This window comes from Acipenser ruthenus, chromosome 11, assembly GCF_902713425.1.
Source record: "Acipenser ruthenus chromosome 11, fAciRut3.2 maternal haplotype, whole genome shotgun sequence".
Classification (NCBI taxonomy): Eukaryota; Metazoa; Chordata; class Actinopteri; order Acipenseriformes; family Acipenseridae; genus Acipenser; species Acipenser ruthenus.
Window position 1 is genome coordinate 30,023,761 of NC_081199.1, and position 17,372 is coordinate 30,041,132.

The 17,372-nt window shown below is 34.1% G+C and overlaps 2 protein-coding genes across 3 annotated transcripts; one reads left to right on the forward strand and one right to left on the reverse strand.

Annotated features, from left to right (window-relative positions):
• The first annotated feature begins 332 nt into the window (after positions 1 to 332).
• Positions 333 to 3,395, forward strand: LOC117426330 (RWD domain-containing protein 2B-like). 2 transcript variants are annotated; one of them, XM_034043797.3, is made up of 3 exons: positions 333 to 408; positions 2,102 to 2,818; positions 3,021 to 3,395. In XM_034043797.3, exons 2-3 carry the CDS (start codon positions 2,178 to 2,180, stop codon positions 3,271 to 3,273), a joined length of 894 nt encoding a protein of 297 aa, XP_033899688.1. In that variant the 5' UTR covers positions 333 to 408; positions 2,102 to 2,177; the 3' UTR covers positions 3,274 to 3,395. The 2 variants fall into 2 exon arrangements, with proteins under 2 accessions (XP_033899688.1, XP_058889609.1); XM_059033626.1 differs by lacking the exon at positions 333 to 408 and having other exon boundaries at positions 1,892 to 2,818.
• Positions 3,364 to 6,760, reverse strand: LOC117426329 (neurogenic differentiation factor 1-like). Its single transcript, XM_034043796.3, has 2 exons — positions 6,610 to 6,760; positions 3,364 to 5,743 (listed from the first exon to the last, which is right to left on the reverse strand). The coding sequence occupies exon 2, from the start codon at positions 5,737 to 5,739 to the stop codon at positions 4,690 to 4,692; it is 1,050 nt and encodes a 349-aa protein (XP_033899687.1). The 5' UTR covers positions 5,740 to 5,743; positions 6,610 to 6,760; the 3' UTR covers positions 3,364 to 4,689.
• Between the last annotated feature and the right edge of the window lie 10,612 nt (positions 6,761 to 17,372).

Sequence of the window (17,372 nt, forward strand, 5' to 3'; positions counted from 1 at the left end):
AGCAAATAAAAATAAAATAAAAAATCAGAATTGGGTAACAGTAGCCTGTATATTTCTGGGTCATTAAAACGAAAGCTTTGAAAACTACGAAAAAGGTCAACAGCAATACAATTAATCTACAATACACTTCAATTTGAAAGCATTGTGTTACAGTGTTAAATATACAATTGATCAAAACAACTACTAATAAAAATATATTTGCAGTTTAGAAATACGCTGATACGCATACACTACTAAAGAGAAAACTGTTTTTGTTCACCAATAAGGCAAAAACAAAATCTACTTGTCTGCTTTTCAAACACAAGTCCTCTATGATGCCTCCGTCACCAGCTAGTCACTTTCAACGCACCAATCAACACAATGTAAAGTACACGTGACTTTATACACAAGCGGGCCTTCTGGTGTCTGGTAAGTCAACTTGGATTGTGCCTGATTTAAACACTATGGCTACTTTTTATATATATATATATATATAGAGAGAGAGAGAGAGAGAGAGAGAGAGAGAGTGTACTGGACGTCTGAGAGCCTTATGTAACACAGTACAGTACAGAGTTTAAAAAAAAAAAAAGATTTCACTGTGATAGGTTAAAGCGAAAAACATCTTCCACAATTACTTTGTACTTCCTTGATTGCTACATTGCAACACGCTTTTCATAGGATACCGGCTAGTGTTGACAGAACTTCCGTGTGCAACTAGGATGTACCACTTGTGAAATTCAGTAGCTGTGTAAATCGGTTGTTAGTGTATTAATGTATGCAGCCGTTTTAATAAACTTATACTATGTTTTAATATAATGCATTTGAAGGTGATAGCCTACTTTTTCTACACATTACTGAGCACGACTTTCCGGTTGAGAACCAGATTTTCTTTACCTTTACTTTAGGTCGTGTTCTGTTTGTCACGCAAATACTGTAAAACAGCCTTTGCGAAAGTGTATTGTGTTTATTGTCACAGCTGACCCTATAGCTTTGATAACTTTTTTTTCTTTTAAACAAAATAAAGAACATTCTTCATATGAAGTTTGCAAATCATATTTTCAGTTGTATTGGACTCAATTATTCTATTTAGACATGTCTGATAATAAATAAATAAATAAATAAATAATAATAATAATAATAATACATTAACAATTTTTTTAAAATCAACAAAAAGGTTTATGTCTTTATAGAAATAAACTTGGCATACTGATTTGAAAATTGTATTATTCATTAATTTACAAAACCTACCCATTTGTGTGTCAACATAAACCGTTATAAATCTCAACATTCTTTTTTTAGGTTAAGCTGTCTTCAATTTTAGAGTAAAAAGTGACAGGTGGTAAATCAGGTAATTGAAAAGGTTAGTTGTGATATGACAAAGTTTTAGAAATAGTCATTAGATACTAAAGAGAATACATCTACATAATATGTTCTTGACATTGGCGTTGGTCCTGTGGTATTTTTTTCCCCATCAGATAAAAGTCCTGTGTTATGCAGAGTGCATTCATGCATAAACAAAATCATTTTCATAAATTAAAACCAACCCTGCAAAAGGAACATCTGTGACTGCCTTGGTTTGAATAAAAGATGGTGGCATGTGAGCTGCCCCTTGACAGACTAAAGAAATGCCTTATGTTATTTTACAGTGGCTTAGCCCTTCTGTTAGTTTTTGAGTAATACATTGACTGAAATGTGCTCGTTAAATTTTGTTAAAAAGTACTAATACAAGCTTTGTAGTATTTTCAATATAGGCTGTTGTTACATTTGAACGAATTACTGTTTACTATTTTATTATTATTATTATTATTATTATTATTATTATTATTATTATTATTATTATTTTTTTTTTTTTTAGTTTATCATAAGAACATAAGAAAGTTTACAAATGAGAGGAGGCCATTTGGCCCATCTTGCTCGTCTGGTTGTTAGTAGCTTATTGATCCCAGAATCCCATCAAGCAGCTTCTTGAAGGATCCCAGGGTGTCAGCTTCAACAACATTACTGGGTAGTTGGTTCTAGACCCTCACAATTCTCTGTGTAAAAAACTGCCTCCTATTTTCTGTTCTGAATGCCCTTTATCTAATCTCCATTTGTGACCCCTGGTCCTTGTTTCTTTTTTCAGGTGGAAAAAGTCCCCTGGGTCGACATTGTCAATGCCTTTTAGAATTTTGAATGCCAGGTGATTGCAAACCAGACAAATGGAACAAATTCAACTTCAGCTTCAAGAAATTGAGTTGCTGCAATGCATGTACCCATCTAAAGATGAATTTAGGATTCAAGATGTGACAGTGCTTGCAGATATGTACCAGTACGTAAATGGTGAAGTTGACACCCCTCCTAGAAACTTGGAGTTTACAGTGCAGTTTGTTTTAGAAAGGGAATGTGGTGGTAATTTGGTCTTTCAAGTAGATGCCTTTTTCCCTATAGATTATCCAAAATGCCGTCCAGTTCTGTCTGTAAAATGTGGGCAGCTATTAAGAGATCAAAATAAAGAACTAAACAGAGACTTGAGAGAATATGTTTGTACTCTGGAAAATGGGGAGATTTGCATGATAAATGTTCTACAATGGTTCCAGGACTATGGCCTTAAATATACACAGAAAACAGAATACACTAATATGGATGAAACAACTGCCAAGGGGAAAATAAATGCTGCCAAGTACATATTCTCAAGATACCTAATTCACAGCCACCACATATATGGCAAAGACAAGCGCCGTAACATTTTAGAGTGGGCAGGAGAATTGTCTCTTAGTGGCTTCTGCCTTCCAGGGAAACCGGGCTGTATCTGTGTCGAGGGTTTGAGAGCTGACTGTGAGGATTTCTGGTCAAGGACGAGGTAAGACAATTGTACAAAATTATTTTACTGTACGTGGTTCCTAATATAGATTTGAAAAATGGAATTAAAACGTCTAACATTTTTACAATCTAGATGTTAAATTGCAATGACTTCTTAATGAATAAAGGGATATTGTCATACATAGACATATATTTTAATGTATTATCATTACTGTTGTAATTTTGTTTATTTTACATTACAGACTGCTAAACTGGCGCAAAATTACTCTCCGTCATCTAGAAGAATTCCAGGTGGAAGGTGAAGCAGAAATAGAAAAGCTACGATGCTTTTCAAAGTTTGAAGAAATGAACTTTGATCCTCACACCTGCCATGGTGGAAGAGAAAATATCATGAACAAAGGGAAATTTTACCAGTTTCTCGTAGCCCACGCATGCCAACATATATTTTCCTACTTTTTCAATATTGAAGGCCAAATTTCCAAACAGGAGATTTAAGAAACAAAGCTTGAGAAATTCCATTTCTCTGTAACCAAGTGTAGTGATGAAATACAAACTTTAAAATACACACACACACACACACACACGTTAATAACAAATTGTGATTATTTCCTTTATTCTACAAATAATACATTTTGCACCTTTTATGAGCTATCAAAATAAAACAATAATCCCATAGTAATTACATACACTAAGAAAATCACAATAAAGGAGAAATACAACATTTTACCAAATGTTCAATACTATTTGAATATAAATGGTTCGGAGATGTATATTATAAGTCCCCAATGCGTTGTGGCAATACATCATAATTATATACAGGATTGCAAATAAAATTACAGTACAAATTGATTCAAGTTGAACCAGCATTATACACTTCAAACATCACGTTATGTGGACTGCATTGTACATGCAATATATCTATTGATCTATATTTATGGAATAAGTAGTATGAATATTGTATCTACTGCACTAATTACCTACTACAGGAATACATCTGAATATTGATAACCTGATCAACTGCAGGCTCCACGTGACAAGCCACTGATTATCCATTTATAGAATCAATGAGTTAAATTTACGGGGCAAGATCTTACTAGACTTTTAAAAGAATGACTAAATGGAGTATTAAGAAAAAAAAACTGCACATTTTATGTGATAGTCAAGCAACATCTTGATATGCTTTCAAAAGACAGGTTTATATTGTACACCCACTCAAGTATTTTGCTTCTGAATATTGTCAAAATAAATTGTCAAGATTGTGCAACCTTGCATGATTACTTCTTAAAGAAGTGCTAAGATAACAGAATAAATGTCTAAGCACTTGTCTGCTGGTTAAATCATTAAAATGACTTATTTTGTATAAATCAGAGACAATTCTATTTTGCTTATTTTATTTTATTTTTTTATAAAATATTGATGGAGTTGTATGGGTTAAAATATGAAATCGACCTTATAAAAGTTCATTACAAATTCTGTACAAAATAATTCAGTATGGGAAAGATAAGTAGTAAAATGTTGGTTGAAAAATATATATATTTATAGAGAGAGAGAGAGAGTTTAAATTGGCCCATTATTAGTTTAAAAATTGCATAGATTCCTAATTATTGCTTGTGATTTTGTCAAATGGATCAGATGATTAACACAATCTGAATATAGCCATGGCAATTCTTAGCGTGGCTTTTTTTTTTTTTTTTTAAATAGAAGCGCTATAGAATATAATACAAGGTGAATGGGAATTTTCATCCTCATTTCTCCTAAAGGCAGTAATAACAATAAATACATACATTATTTTAAACATGTAATATTTGCACTTTGCAGTGATATAGCAACCCAATGTGTTGACACCTTAAACAAGACATTCATTTAGTACATTTGATTGGATTCTGCAATGCATTTTGACTTTTTGTCTAGTTAGTCATGAAAAATAGCATTCAGTTGGGCACTCATGACTCTTTCGTGGTGGGAATGTCCATCATATGACATGATGTTGTCAATGGGGATTTCACAGCGAGGTGCAGTGTTTGAGTAAAGGGAAGCATGACCTTGTGGTCCCGCCAGACTTGCTGCTGGATAGTGCATGGTAAAGGCATAATTCTTTTCAAACTCTGAAGAAGGCTCATGTTTAAAGGAGAAGTTTCCATTAACGCTCAATGGTGGGCTCAAGGGTCCATCAAATGAAGGGCTAGCACAGTCTGTAAGAGTGCTTTCAAAAAATGGCTCCAATGCGCTTCCATATGAATGTGGTTTAACATGAAAAATGTGGGAGCTGTCCATGGTACCATATGGTGGACTGGGAAGACCAGGGGAATGATATGTGTATGGATGAACAGGGAAGGAAGAACTTGCTGTTTGCATATGTGAGGGTATTTCCTGGCTCTGCTCTGGAAGGAAGGTTCTGGGGTTCAGCTGAAGGCAGCCTGCTACCAGATTAGTGGTGGGCTGGGACAAGCCTTTGCAGAGGGCCTGTACGAAGGACATCAAATCTGGGCTTTTGCCCGATCGTAGGGTTTCAGAAAGAGCCCAGATATAATTTTTTGCCAGCCTAAGGGTTTCAATCTTGGATAACTTTTGAGTTTTTGAATAGCATGGCACAACTTTACGCAAGCTGTCAAGTGCATCGTTGAGCCCATGCATGCGGTTCCTTTCCCGGGTATTGGCTTTTGTGCGTCTCATTTTAAACCTCTGCAGTCTCGCTTTTGTCATTTTCTTTTTCTTGGGTCCCCGCCTTTTAGGTTTCTGATCGTCGCCTTCCTCTTCTTCCTCGTCTTCGTCATCATCATCACCTTCTAGTCTGTTAAATTCATCATCATCTTCATAATCCTCTCCCTTGCTCATCCTATCTTGCTCCCTGTTGTTCTTCTCCATGTCATGTTCGTCTTGGGAACTTAGACATTCATCAGTCCAGTTTGAAGTGCTTTGGGACCCTGGCATCATGCTATTCTCTGTGAATGATTTTGTCATATCCCTGAATTAAGGAGAATTAACACAATATATTAAAAGGCATTGCCAAAAATCAACACTATAAAAATATAAAAGGATCAATTTAAATATATCAAATGAAAAATATTTGTAAATCATTTTACAAACTGTAAATACAACAGAAATACTCATTACTTAGCATCAACCATAACCATGTTCTGTACCTGTGAAATTTTAATGAAATTCGTGTAATTGTAGGATATAATGCAAAATAAATATGAGTTAAATAAATAAATTAAGAAATATAAATTAAGTAAAAGTATTTCATATTTTAAAGTAAAATATATTAATATGATTTTCTTAAAACCGTAGCAACATAGATTGAACTATAGTGTTGAAAAAAAAATTAAAAACACATTAAGATTATTTCTCTAATAAACAGCCCGTAAGCAAATTGATTGGTTTGAATTATTAATATATGTTTGTTTATTTATTTATTTATTTTTTACTTCAGTTTAAAAAAAAAAAAAAAAAAAGTAATGCAACAATGAATTCTATTCAAAAATTACTGTTTGTCTTTTCTGTTGTCTCCCGTTCTGTAACAGGTAGCATATGTTCCTATGTTTCATGCTGCTGTACGTTACTCGCATATTAATAATTTATACTTCAACATGTTTAATGCAAATTGTTGCAGCATTCCATAATTCATACAAAACGGCTTATATGTCTATATAGAAAATTAACTATTTATAATAAAAAAAATTACACTTGAACAGAGTTTTCACACTTTAAAAGATGTTACAATGCTTAAAATTTGTAGATTTGCATTGTCAATAAACATATGTATTTTAGTTGTGTAAGAATATATAAAATACTATTTTGTAAACCATATGATAATTAGTTCATAATTACCTTTTCAATAATTCCCCGTTATGACAGTCTCATAACCCTTCCAGCAGTTTGAGCGTTTCTCGTATATTCTGGTTGCCTGTGCAGCGGATGTTCAGTGTTATATAGCAGTGCTGCTGATGCTGAGAGATGAGCATGTATATTTATCGCTGCTGTTAATAACCTTGCACCAACGACTGGCGGCAGCAGGCTCCACCTCTTTTCCAGGCACGCGCCATATGGTCAATCACGTCAGGCAAACGGCGACTATAATCACGTGACATCTTCCATTCGTATTCAACAGAGCTCGCTTTTCCATCCCTTTGTGGCCAAAAGAAAGTGGCCATCTGTCGCCAGTTAGAGACCACGGATCTGTTTGTACCCGCAGGAAGAAATAACGCATTCTAATAATAATATATATGTATATATTTTTAAAAATACCAATTGCTAATAATAATAATAATAATAATAATAATAATAATAATAATAATAATAATAATAATAATAATAATAATAATATGTGCTCTACACATACTGGGTTAGTAGCTGGACTTTCAATTCAATTAGTTAAAGATAAAATGAAGAAAACAACATATGTTTCTTATAATGCTAATAATATTATATTGAAATACTAATATATGCAGTGCATTGTTTGATCTATGTATGCAGTGGTGTTAATTTATTTATTTTTATATAAAAACGCCTACATTTCCTGCTAAACTTTAAATTTCAATTTGCTTGTGTAATTGGGTTGAGATTGTTCATCTGCTATATGACTTCTAATTAAATTTGATATTTCAGAGTCATGAGTGGCCAACTGAATGCTATTTTTCATATATATATATATATATATATATATATATATATATATATATATATATATATATATATATGGCTCTTTGACAGTAATCGGGTGATGTCTGAATTGAATCCCTAAATTAAGAGTCTCTTATTTTTCAGACTAAAGGGTCGGCACGCGAGCAGCACGCGTACTAACAAAAGCTTGTTTCATGGCTCACTAACCTTATCCAACGTCCAAAATCTGCTCTTTTCTATTCAATATAATATAATCCGCCAGAAATCGACATACTGACCGTTGGGCAGACATGGAAGCAAGTGGAAAAAACACCAGACACACGGAATGAAAAGAAATTGATTTCAGATTAGTATTTCTAAAGGGACATTTGTGTTTAATTGCTGAACATTGATTCCGTTTTGCCTCTTAAATGAGTATCTTAAAATTAAATATGAAAGCAACAAAAAATAAACTGCTCAGTGACAATATTAAATAATGTGTTAGATAAACTTACCACATTAAACAGTGGAAGCAGTAGGATTTATTAAACACAGTTGTCCACATTAGAAAATCCGTCCGATTTAAATCCCTCTTGGACACGCGGCATTATCTTAATTAAGATAATTGATTTATATAACACCAGTGAGAAAGGGATAAAACAGAATCTACCCCAAACTGCTGTCAGCAGCCTATTTCTAAACAGCACAGAACACTAGCCAAATGGATGTATGCAACGTGTTTTTATGAAATATGAATATTGTAATAACTGCACGGACACTATCCTATACCTGTATATTTTAAAATATTTGTATAATCATGTCTCTTTTTCTCTCTCTTTAAAGACGTCTGCAAGTCGAATTTAAATGGAATTTAATATGGCTACTTAAGTATATGCCCTGTATTTATTCTACGCTGAACTGAAATAGCTTTTATTCGGGTCTGGCCAGGCTTGTAAAATTCTGCACATTTGCGATGTTTGACTAACACTGACATATCTGTATTTAAACATCTGTTTATGGCCGAGGTTTAGGTACAGGATGTAAAACCAAATATAAAAATCCAAGCAACCGTGGAGTTCCCACAGAAACGCGGGGTCCAATAGCAGAGTTGAAGGAAAGACTAATCTCTGGCGTTTTTGAAATTGTCAGATTAGCTCGTCAAACTCGGTGTTCCTGGTCCAACAAAAAAGTTTAAGCTGTTTGTCTACCTTTGTCCGACTGTTTCTAAGCAAATCAATACGCAGCGTCTAAATTGAACAGATGTAGCTGGAAATTCAGCACCACTGACAGCTCAGTCCTGAGTTACCGATATTAAATCGTGTGTTGATGTGACTCGTTTAACTTTCAGTTGTGTTTAAGGTATTTCCTGATCAACACCCCAACACATAACCTATATGACATTACATGGGATATTAAATAGGTGCTTAAAATGGAGACTATTATGAATTGACATGTTAGTCCCGCCGACTAAATATTGAGAGTCTTCATGGGTTGGTTTTAGGCATGATAAACCATAAAGAGTACAAACATGAGTGATGCACAGATACAAAAATTCACATACACTTCAATTGGTATGAAGTGGCATTTGAATCTTACTCAACATTTTATTAAATGCATTACTGAGTTGTTGCTTTTTAGTAGTCTACCATTTCTATTTCTAAAAGGGCACAAACATCCTCAGTGGTGATACCAGGTTAAATCACCCAGTTTTAAAATGTATAAATTACGATTTAAACATGCATATCGATACAGGTTTTAATATATATATATATATATATATATATATATATATATATATATATATATATATATATATATATATATATATAATGATTGCAAAATAATGATTGCAAAATAAATAAAAATACATATTTTGTGTGCAACTATCAACTGTCATTTTTTTATTGTTTTTATAACTGACAACTATTTATGTTTGAGGTTTGCATTTTTGCTAGGGAATGGGGAATGTTATATTGAGATATTGACAACTTAAAGCGCATAGATAATTTTACAACAAAGACACACACACACACACACACACACACACACACACACACACACACACACACACACACACACACACACACACAAAGGCTACAGGTAAAAGTTGCCTGGTAATTAAATCACCGTCTTGAAAATAATAATTCGGAATTACAATCAATGTATCGAATTGGTATGGATAAAGTTAAATCAAGTTACTAATTTAAATCAAGTTATATCAACTTACTAATTTAAATCAAGTTAAAATACTAATTTAAACTAATATCTCTTGACTGGAGGTCACAAAAAAGTTCAGAACGTACATTTTCATTAAAAGGCTACTGCGTGACACTTTTTAACAAATAAAAGACAACAGATAATTAAAAACAAAAACAGCAAATATACCCCACAGTCTCGTGGTAGCAGGGGATGCGCCTCAATTGCAGCAATGGCCTCGTCTAGTATTTCTAACATTTCTTATGTTCTTATAAATTACTCCGAGTTTTGAAGCTCCAGGCACATTGTTCTGCATATTCTGTCAAAATGAAGCAGCTGCGTTGAATTGCATGTCCTTATTTATTTGCTTATCACGCGTCTTAAGGTTAAGGTACGTATGTAGTTGTATTAACTGGATAATTTAGGAAGCACTTGTTTTGTGTTAGCTTCAACAACAGTGATTCAGGCAGTTACGCTTCCTCCTCTTTTTTTGTTCTTTGTTGTTTTTTTGTGTGTTATTCATGGATTACTTCTACTACATTGCATTGGAAATTAGAGTGTTTTATTATAAACTCAAATACTTTTTGATGCGATTTAAATATTGATAATCTGACCTTTTCTTTGCACTACCTAATCAAAAGGCTTTTCCCCAAACGTAGCTCCTGTGCCTCGCCCCAGTGTCTTTCCGCTTGACTAGGCAGTTAGATTAAACGAATCCAACTTCCCATTTCATTGCACTTTCCTCGCACTAATTGCTTATGCAAAAATGCAGATTCGTGTTAATTAGTTACTCTGCTGATTAGTTCTTTGGTATTTTTGCGCAATAAATCATGCTGGAAGAGAGGTGCAGACATGCATTTTTGGCTCATCACACAACTGCGGCACAGGATGGAATACGGATTCCATAAGAAAATATCAGACTATACTTTCCACTGCAGGTATATGCCACCTGCTGCATACACCTGTCTCGTTTCTTTGTTTTCCTGTGTCAGCAACTGTACACATATTTCACACAAATACTGAAACGATATGTAATGGAAGAAAAATATCAGGTCATAAAATATCAAGACATATTTATAAAATGTCAACCTTCTTTTCCTTTATCACAGACACAACTAAGGCACATAACTTAACATTATTTGTTTATATAGGGGGTAGCAATGCATATTAAACATGTTGGCAAGTGTTCCACATATCGTTCTTGTCATATCATCATTATGAAAGATCTAAAAAAAAAAAAATTTAAAAAAAAAAACTACAAATACTAAAAACATACTAATAGTTAAAAACTGTACATATTCAAATTATTTTTAATGCTTTAAATATTGTAAATGAAACTACACACAAACAACTGTCAACGTAATCTGAAATCTGCATATTATTATTATTATTATTATTATTATTATTATTATTATTATTATTATTATTATCGTTGTTGTTGTTTTACTTTTGTCATACACAGAAAAGGGATATTAAGCTTCAGTTTTTGTAGCCGTTGCGTAGTGCCCCCTTGTGGCAATATTGTAGTTTTTTACACCAAATAATTATACCACAAGGGCACAGAGGGGTCGACAAATGTTTTACTGCCACACAAGAAAAACAAGGATATCCTTCCTCTTGAGTAATATATGTGTACAAACGTCTGTACATCCTGCTACCATAATTAAGAAAAGAAGAAATGAGCACATAAAAAGATAAGCTATTTGAAGATAAGCTAGTTGATTTTAAGTACAGTGCCTTGCAAAAGTATTCAGACCCCTGACCAATTCTCTCATATTACAAATGGTACATTGAAATTTCGTTTGTTTGATATTTTATTTTAAAACACTGAAACTCAAAATCAGTTATTGTAAGATGACATTGGTTTTATGTTGGGAAATATTTTTAAGAAAAATAAAAAACTGAAATATCTTGCTTGCATAAGTATTCAACCCCTGTGCTGTGGAAGCTCCCAGTTTACACCGATGAAAGAAATTGCCCTAACGAGGACACAATTATCTTACCATTGGCCTCCACCTGTGAACCATTAAAGTTGCTGTCACATTTTCTGGATAAAAACCCCACTGTTGAAGGATCATTGGTCAGGCTGTGAATCTGAAGGAAAATGAAGACCAAAGAGCATTTTACCGAAGTTAGAGATAAAGTAATACAAATGCATAGATTAGGGAAAGGGTAAAAATAATATCCAAGTAGATGGATATCCCAGTGAGCACAGTTGGATCAATAATCAGGAAGTGGAAGCTGCATCACACCACCCAGGCACTGCCAAGAAAAGGCCGTCCCTCAAAACTCAGCGCTCAAACAAGAAGGAGACTTGTGAGAGACGCCACAGAGAGGCCAACAATCACTTTGAAAGAGCTACAGAGTTCAGTGGCTGAGAGTGGAGTAATGGTGCACCAGTCAACCATATCAAGAGCTCTGCATAACACTGGCCTGTATGGGAGGGTGGCAAGAAAGAAGCCGTTACTCAAAAAGTACTATCTGAAAGCACGTCTGGAGTTTGCCAGAAAGCATGAGAGTGACCCAGCTGTGATGTGGGAAAAGGTTTTGTAGTCAGATGAGACCAAGATAGAGCATTTTGGCCAAAACTCAAAGCGCTATGTGTGGCGTAAACCTAACACTGCCCATGCCTCAAGACACAGCATCCCTACAGTGAAGTATGGTGGTGGCAGCATCATGCTGTGGGGATGCTTCTCATCAGCAGGGACTGAGCATCTTGTTAAAATTGAACGAAGAATGGATGGAGCAAAATACAGGGAAATACTGCAAAAGAACCTGCTTCAGTCCGCTAAAAAACTGAAGCTTGGGAGGAAATTCACCTTTCAGCAGGACAATGATCCCAAGGCACAAGGCCAAAGCAACATTGGAGTGGCTCAAGAACAAAAAGGTGAATGTCCTGCAGTGGCCCAGTCAAAGTCCTGATCTCAATCCCATTAAGAAACGGTGGCACTATTTGAAAATTGCGGTCCACAGGCATCGTTCAACCATCCTGAACAACCTGCAGCAAATCTGCCAAGAAGAATGGGCCAAAATTACACGTCACTGTGTGCAAAGCTGGTACATACTTACCCCAAAAGACTTAAAGCTGTTATTGAAGCGAAAGGTGGCTCTACCAAATATTAATGTGTGGGGGTTTGAATACTTATGCAAGCAAGATATTTCAGTTTTTTATTTTTCTTAAAAATATTTTCCAACATAAAACCAATATCACCTTACAATAATTGATTTTGAGTTTTAGTGTTTTAAAATAAAATATCAAACAGAACGAAATTTCAATATACCATTTGTAATTCAGTAATATGAGAGAATTGGTCAGGGGTCTGAATACTTTTGCAATGTAAACTTAAAAATAAAGTAAAACTAGGTAAAACAGAACTTCCATTATATATATATATATATATATATATATATATATATATATAAACTTTATTTTTATGGTCAATTTACCTTAATATTGATTTAATATTTGTAGATTAATTATGCTGTACATTTCCGTATTATTAAAGGTAAATCATTTTTTAAAGTATTTTACATGAATATTGAACAACTATTACCGTAAATTAAAAATACTGAAAAAAAACATGTCAATATTAAGTTAAAATTACCATTAAAAATACGGTATTTTTTACAGTGTATTTTGTTACATCTTGACTATACCCTCCATTGAAAGACAGCCACCTTGTAGTCTTATTGCACCTCAAAGTCAGAAGATATAATGTGGAACTCAATGAACCGTGTAGTTTGGGCAGCCCAGAGGTAAACTGTCTGACTCAAAACTAAAAGCAAGTACATGTAACAGTTAGGTTCTAAAAATTATAGATGTATGTGTATGTGCATAGTAAATCAAAATACATTTGGGGAAAAAAAACATTTCAACTGTATGTGTTGTCAGTATGTGTTGTATAATTATGGCAACCAGTCATATATTTAAAAAAAAACCCTTCTTAAGAGGAAATAACAGAATAAATGTTATATTCCTTGTAAAACCATGTGCAACCCCATCTGCTTTGAGTGTGAACCTTTTCCTGTAAATGTAAAACACAAAAAAAATATATTAAGAAATTGTGCAGTATTTGATACATTTTGTTACCTGGCATTGTAATGGAAAGATAATTAAGTATTGCACATTCAGACATCAAAATGATTTATTTAGTTTGTGAAATCAAAGGCGCCAGTAATCAGTAAGTATATTACTGATATAAATATTAGTCTTGTTCAACATTTATTGTATATTGGCTGTCACATTTCTAGAAACCACTGCTTCTCTGTTATTACAGAACCACTCCTTGGATGGGTGCATTTTTTATTCGTACCAACACAGAATAGGGTATTCACTTATCTTTTTTTTACATATTCAGGCTAAGAAAAAATCTATGCAATGTCGCCTCCTACTGGTGAAACAAAATAATGTATTAACAGGATTTATAATTCATGTTTGTGTTTGTTTTTGTTTGTTGTTGCTTGACAGATTCATTACAGACAGTGGGTCTTTATGTTTGCAAATACAAATGAATTATTAAAGAATCTGTACTGTATTTCAAATTGTAAAGAAAGCAACGCTTGCTCATGTAGGTGTGAGTGCACATTCAAAAATGTAACTGAAGAAATAAAATCATATTAACATTTTGAGGATGCAGAATGGGACAGGTATGGAAAGAACCCCCTTTCCCAGAACAGACTCTACTGCTGGATATTTGAATATTACCATTAACTTGCCACACTTGCATTACAATAGATGGGGTGTTGGCATTGTTTTAGTATAGATTTGTGGATTTATAATGTTTAATACTGCACAGCATCTCGTACCTGCCTTAAATGGATCAGTACATATAGAACCATTGATTCCTTTGGGCTTTCTCAAGAACCATATATACTGAACAACAGGGGTTCTGTTTTGTAAGTTCAATTTGTAGAATCACATAAGCCGCGCTGGTCTACATACGAGAAGTTTCACTTGTCACATAAAGAAGAAATCTTTGTGGTTTCGAAAGCTAATGTGTTCTATATACATATTCAGATGATCCTATTAAAGGTATATAAAAAAAGTGGTTGTATTTGAATTATTCTAAATAGAACCACAAGGGTTCCACATTGCAATTTAGTTGTTCTATACATCACTGTGTAGTTCCTTATTATACAGAACCCTCTGTTGTTCAGTATATAAAAATAATGGATATATATAAAATAATAGATAAATTAATGGATTTATATAAAACCATTAGCAACACTGTAATCAATGAGCTGACCTATTCTAAGTGCCTGTTTGTTAAGCTACAGGTTACTTTCTCGGTGGTAAGATTATTCTGTTTCCATTTCACCAGGTGGAGCTCTGACACAATGTATTTTAAGAAATGGAGATAATAACATCAGACATCAAATGTATTCTGCATTCAAACATCAATCTGTCAAAAAAAATGAACATAATATTTATCAGGAATATAAATATTACATTGATACTGTCTATTCAGGGAGAAAACAAAATCATACTGGCTTAGAAATACTGGAGAAAAATATCAGTGAGCACAAGTGCTAATTGATACCAGGAATTAGTTCTCATGGCCACATCATCCATTTTGAACCAGTCCTGTATTAAACATAATACAGTATCATAATACAATATGCCGTAACAGTAATGCATTGTCACACACCAAGCTATGTTCTTCCCAATTAGGATGTTATTGTTCATTTGTTTTAATGTCATATTTTTTCCAACTTATTTTACTAAATCTATTGTGATGGCTGGGTGTAAATGGGGCAATAAAAATGCTTTTCTTAAAGGGATACCTTGCCCACCATACCTTGTTTAATGGAAAAGGTGTTCTGGTTTTAAGTGTACAGGGAGAAAATGAGCAGACTGTGCAACAGCTGAGTAAAGATTTATCAGATCTGGGGAATCCAAAGTGATGAAGCTCATGTGGCACCACAAACCGAAACCCACTGAGAATGGGAAACCAGGCAACAACCATAATGTATGTCTTGAAATGCCAATACCAATGAATATTAAAACCTGCAGAGACTTGAGGACCTAGCTACCAAAGAGGTGCTCAATTGATATTGATATAACTGTAGATCCCTGTTTAGTATTTCTGTCATATTCAGTTGCATTTTCCTTCTATTAAATGACAACCACCTTGTAGTCTTATCAAACCAATTGACAGCCTTATAAGATATTGCACCTCAAAGTCAAAAGAGAAATATACTGTGGAGCTCAATGAACCATGTAGCTTGGGCAGCCCAGAGGTAAACTGTCTGACTCAAAACTAAAAGCAAGTACATTCAACAGTTATGTATTAAAAATTATAGATTTCTTTGTATGTACATAGTAATAGTAAATTGAATTAGAGTCAAGGCAATATAATAAATTATGCTGAAACTATGAAAACGCCTAAATAAAAATATAGGTAGGAAGTACTAGTAAAAGTAAAGGCCAGTTTTGCTCTCAGTAAAATATATTAATACTCATAACCCTTCAACCCCATGATTAAAAAACACATATAAAAGTAGATGTACCAAGGTTTAATTACTTTTTAGTGAGGTCACTCTTAAAGATAAGGTAAACTTAACATACATGTAGTAATCTAGCAAGTATTATATTCTTCATCACATTTTTTTTAAATTATATTTTTAGATATAAAGTTCAGCATAGATGGGAAACGTCATTTTGCACACAGTGAGTGAAGGAGATATAGACCAACATGTCAGTGTCTGCTAATCTGAAACAAAAACACATTGGAAATGGGAAAAAAATGCCAAGTTATCAAAAGTGCCCAGCCATTTAAAGTGGAGATATCAAAAACACAAGCCAAGTTTCAAGAAACCATTGGGGCAACCTCGCCCAGCACAAAGCAAATATGCACAACTGTAAAACCGATGCGGGCCAAGGTGCCCCAATTCTTTCTTCTAACTTGTATCAAAAACACAAGCTAGGTTAGAAGAAACATTTGGGGTAACCTTGGCCAGCACCAAGCAAATAGGCACAACTGTAATAGCGGTGGGGGTCAAGGTTGCCCCAATTGTTTCTACTAACTTGGCATGTGTTTTTGATGCAAGTTCGATCCACTTTTATTGTGCCTGAAAATCAAAAGCCAAGTTGCATATGCGTGTGACTAGTCCAATTTAAAATATAAATAAATCATTTAATATAAATGATACAGATGTCAAAATAAATGTGTTCCCTGGTATATTTCCATTTGACAAAACAAGTTAATTGTAATATACATATACGTGGAAAAAATGCCTGGAATCTGCAAAAATCTACAAAAACAGGAGAAAAAGAAGGACATTTTTACCTTACTTTGGAGACGTATTTCTCTTACTGTTTGACCGGTATTGACTTTTTTTTCTACATTTCACCTAAGAGTGTTGGGAACTACAAATTAAAAGTGAAATGGTGCTTTTGGCAAAAACACACCTGTCAAAATAATAGGCACAAGGGCCAAAACAAAACGTTTTACAAAAACTCATGAATGTAAACAAGACCGGACAGCACTGAACACGAAACACAGACCTCTATCACCAACATCAATTCTAATCATTCTTACCAACACCCGTGAACAACATTTTATACACCTGTGGCGGGAGCCTAATTAATAATTTATTCAATTGTCAGCTTGTGACAGAGAGCAAATGAATCCTAATCAACAATCTCCCTCCCGACCTGTGAGGGCATTGTGTAACCGGAGCAGTGTCCCGTAATGGATGGTTCGGCAGTTCATTCCAAGGTCAGTCGGAAGCCGGCCATCCAGTAAGGGGGTGGGGCCACAATACGAGGCCAGTGCCTTAATGTGGTAGGCGAT

What these genes read in the sequence shown, in the direction of transcription:
- LOC117426330 (XM_034043797.3), top strand. Translation starts at nt 2,178, where the DNA reads ATGGAACAAATTCAACTTCAGCTTCAAGAAATTGAGTTGCTGCAATGC. An exon ending in GATTTCTGGTCAAGGACGAG is followed by an intron (nt 2,819 to 3,020) that starts GTAAGACAATTG and finishes TTTACATTACAG; the next exon opens with ACTGCTAAACTGGCGCAAAA.
- LOC117426329 (XM_034043796.3), bottom strand. Translation starts at nt 5,739, where the DNA reads ATGACAAAATCATTCACAGAGAATAGCATGATGCCAGGGTCCCAAAGC.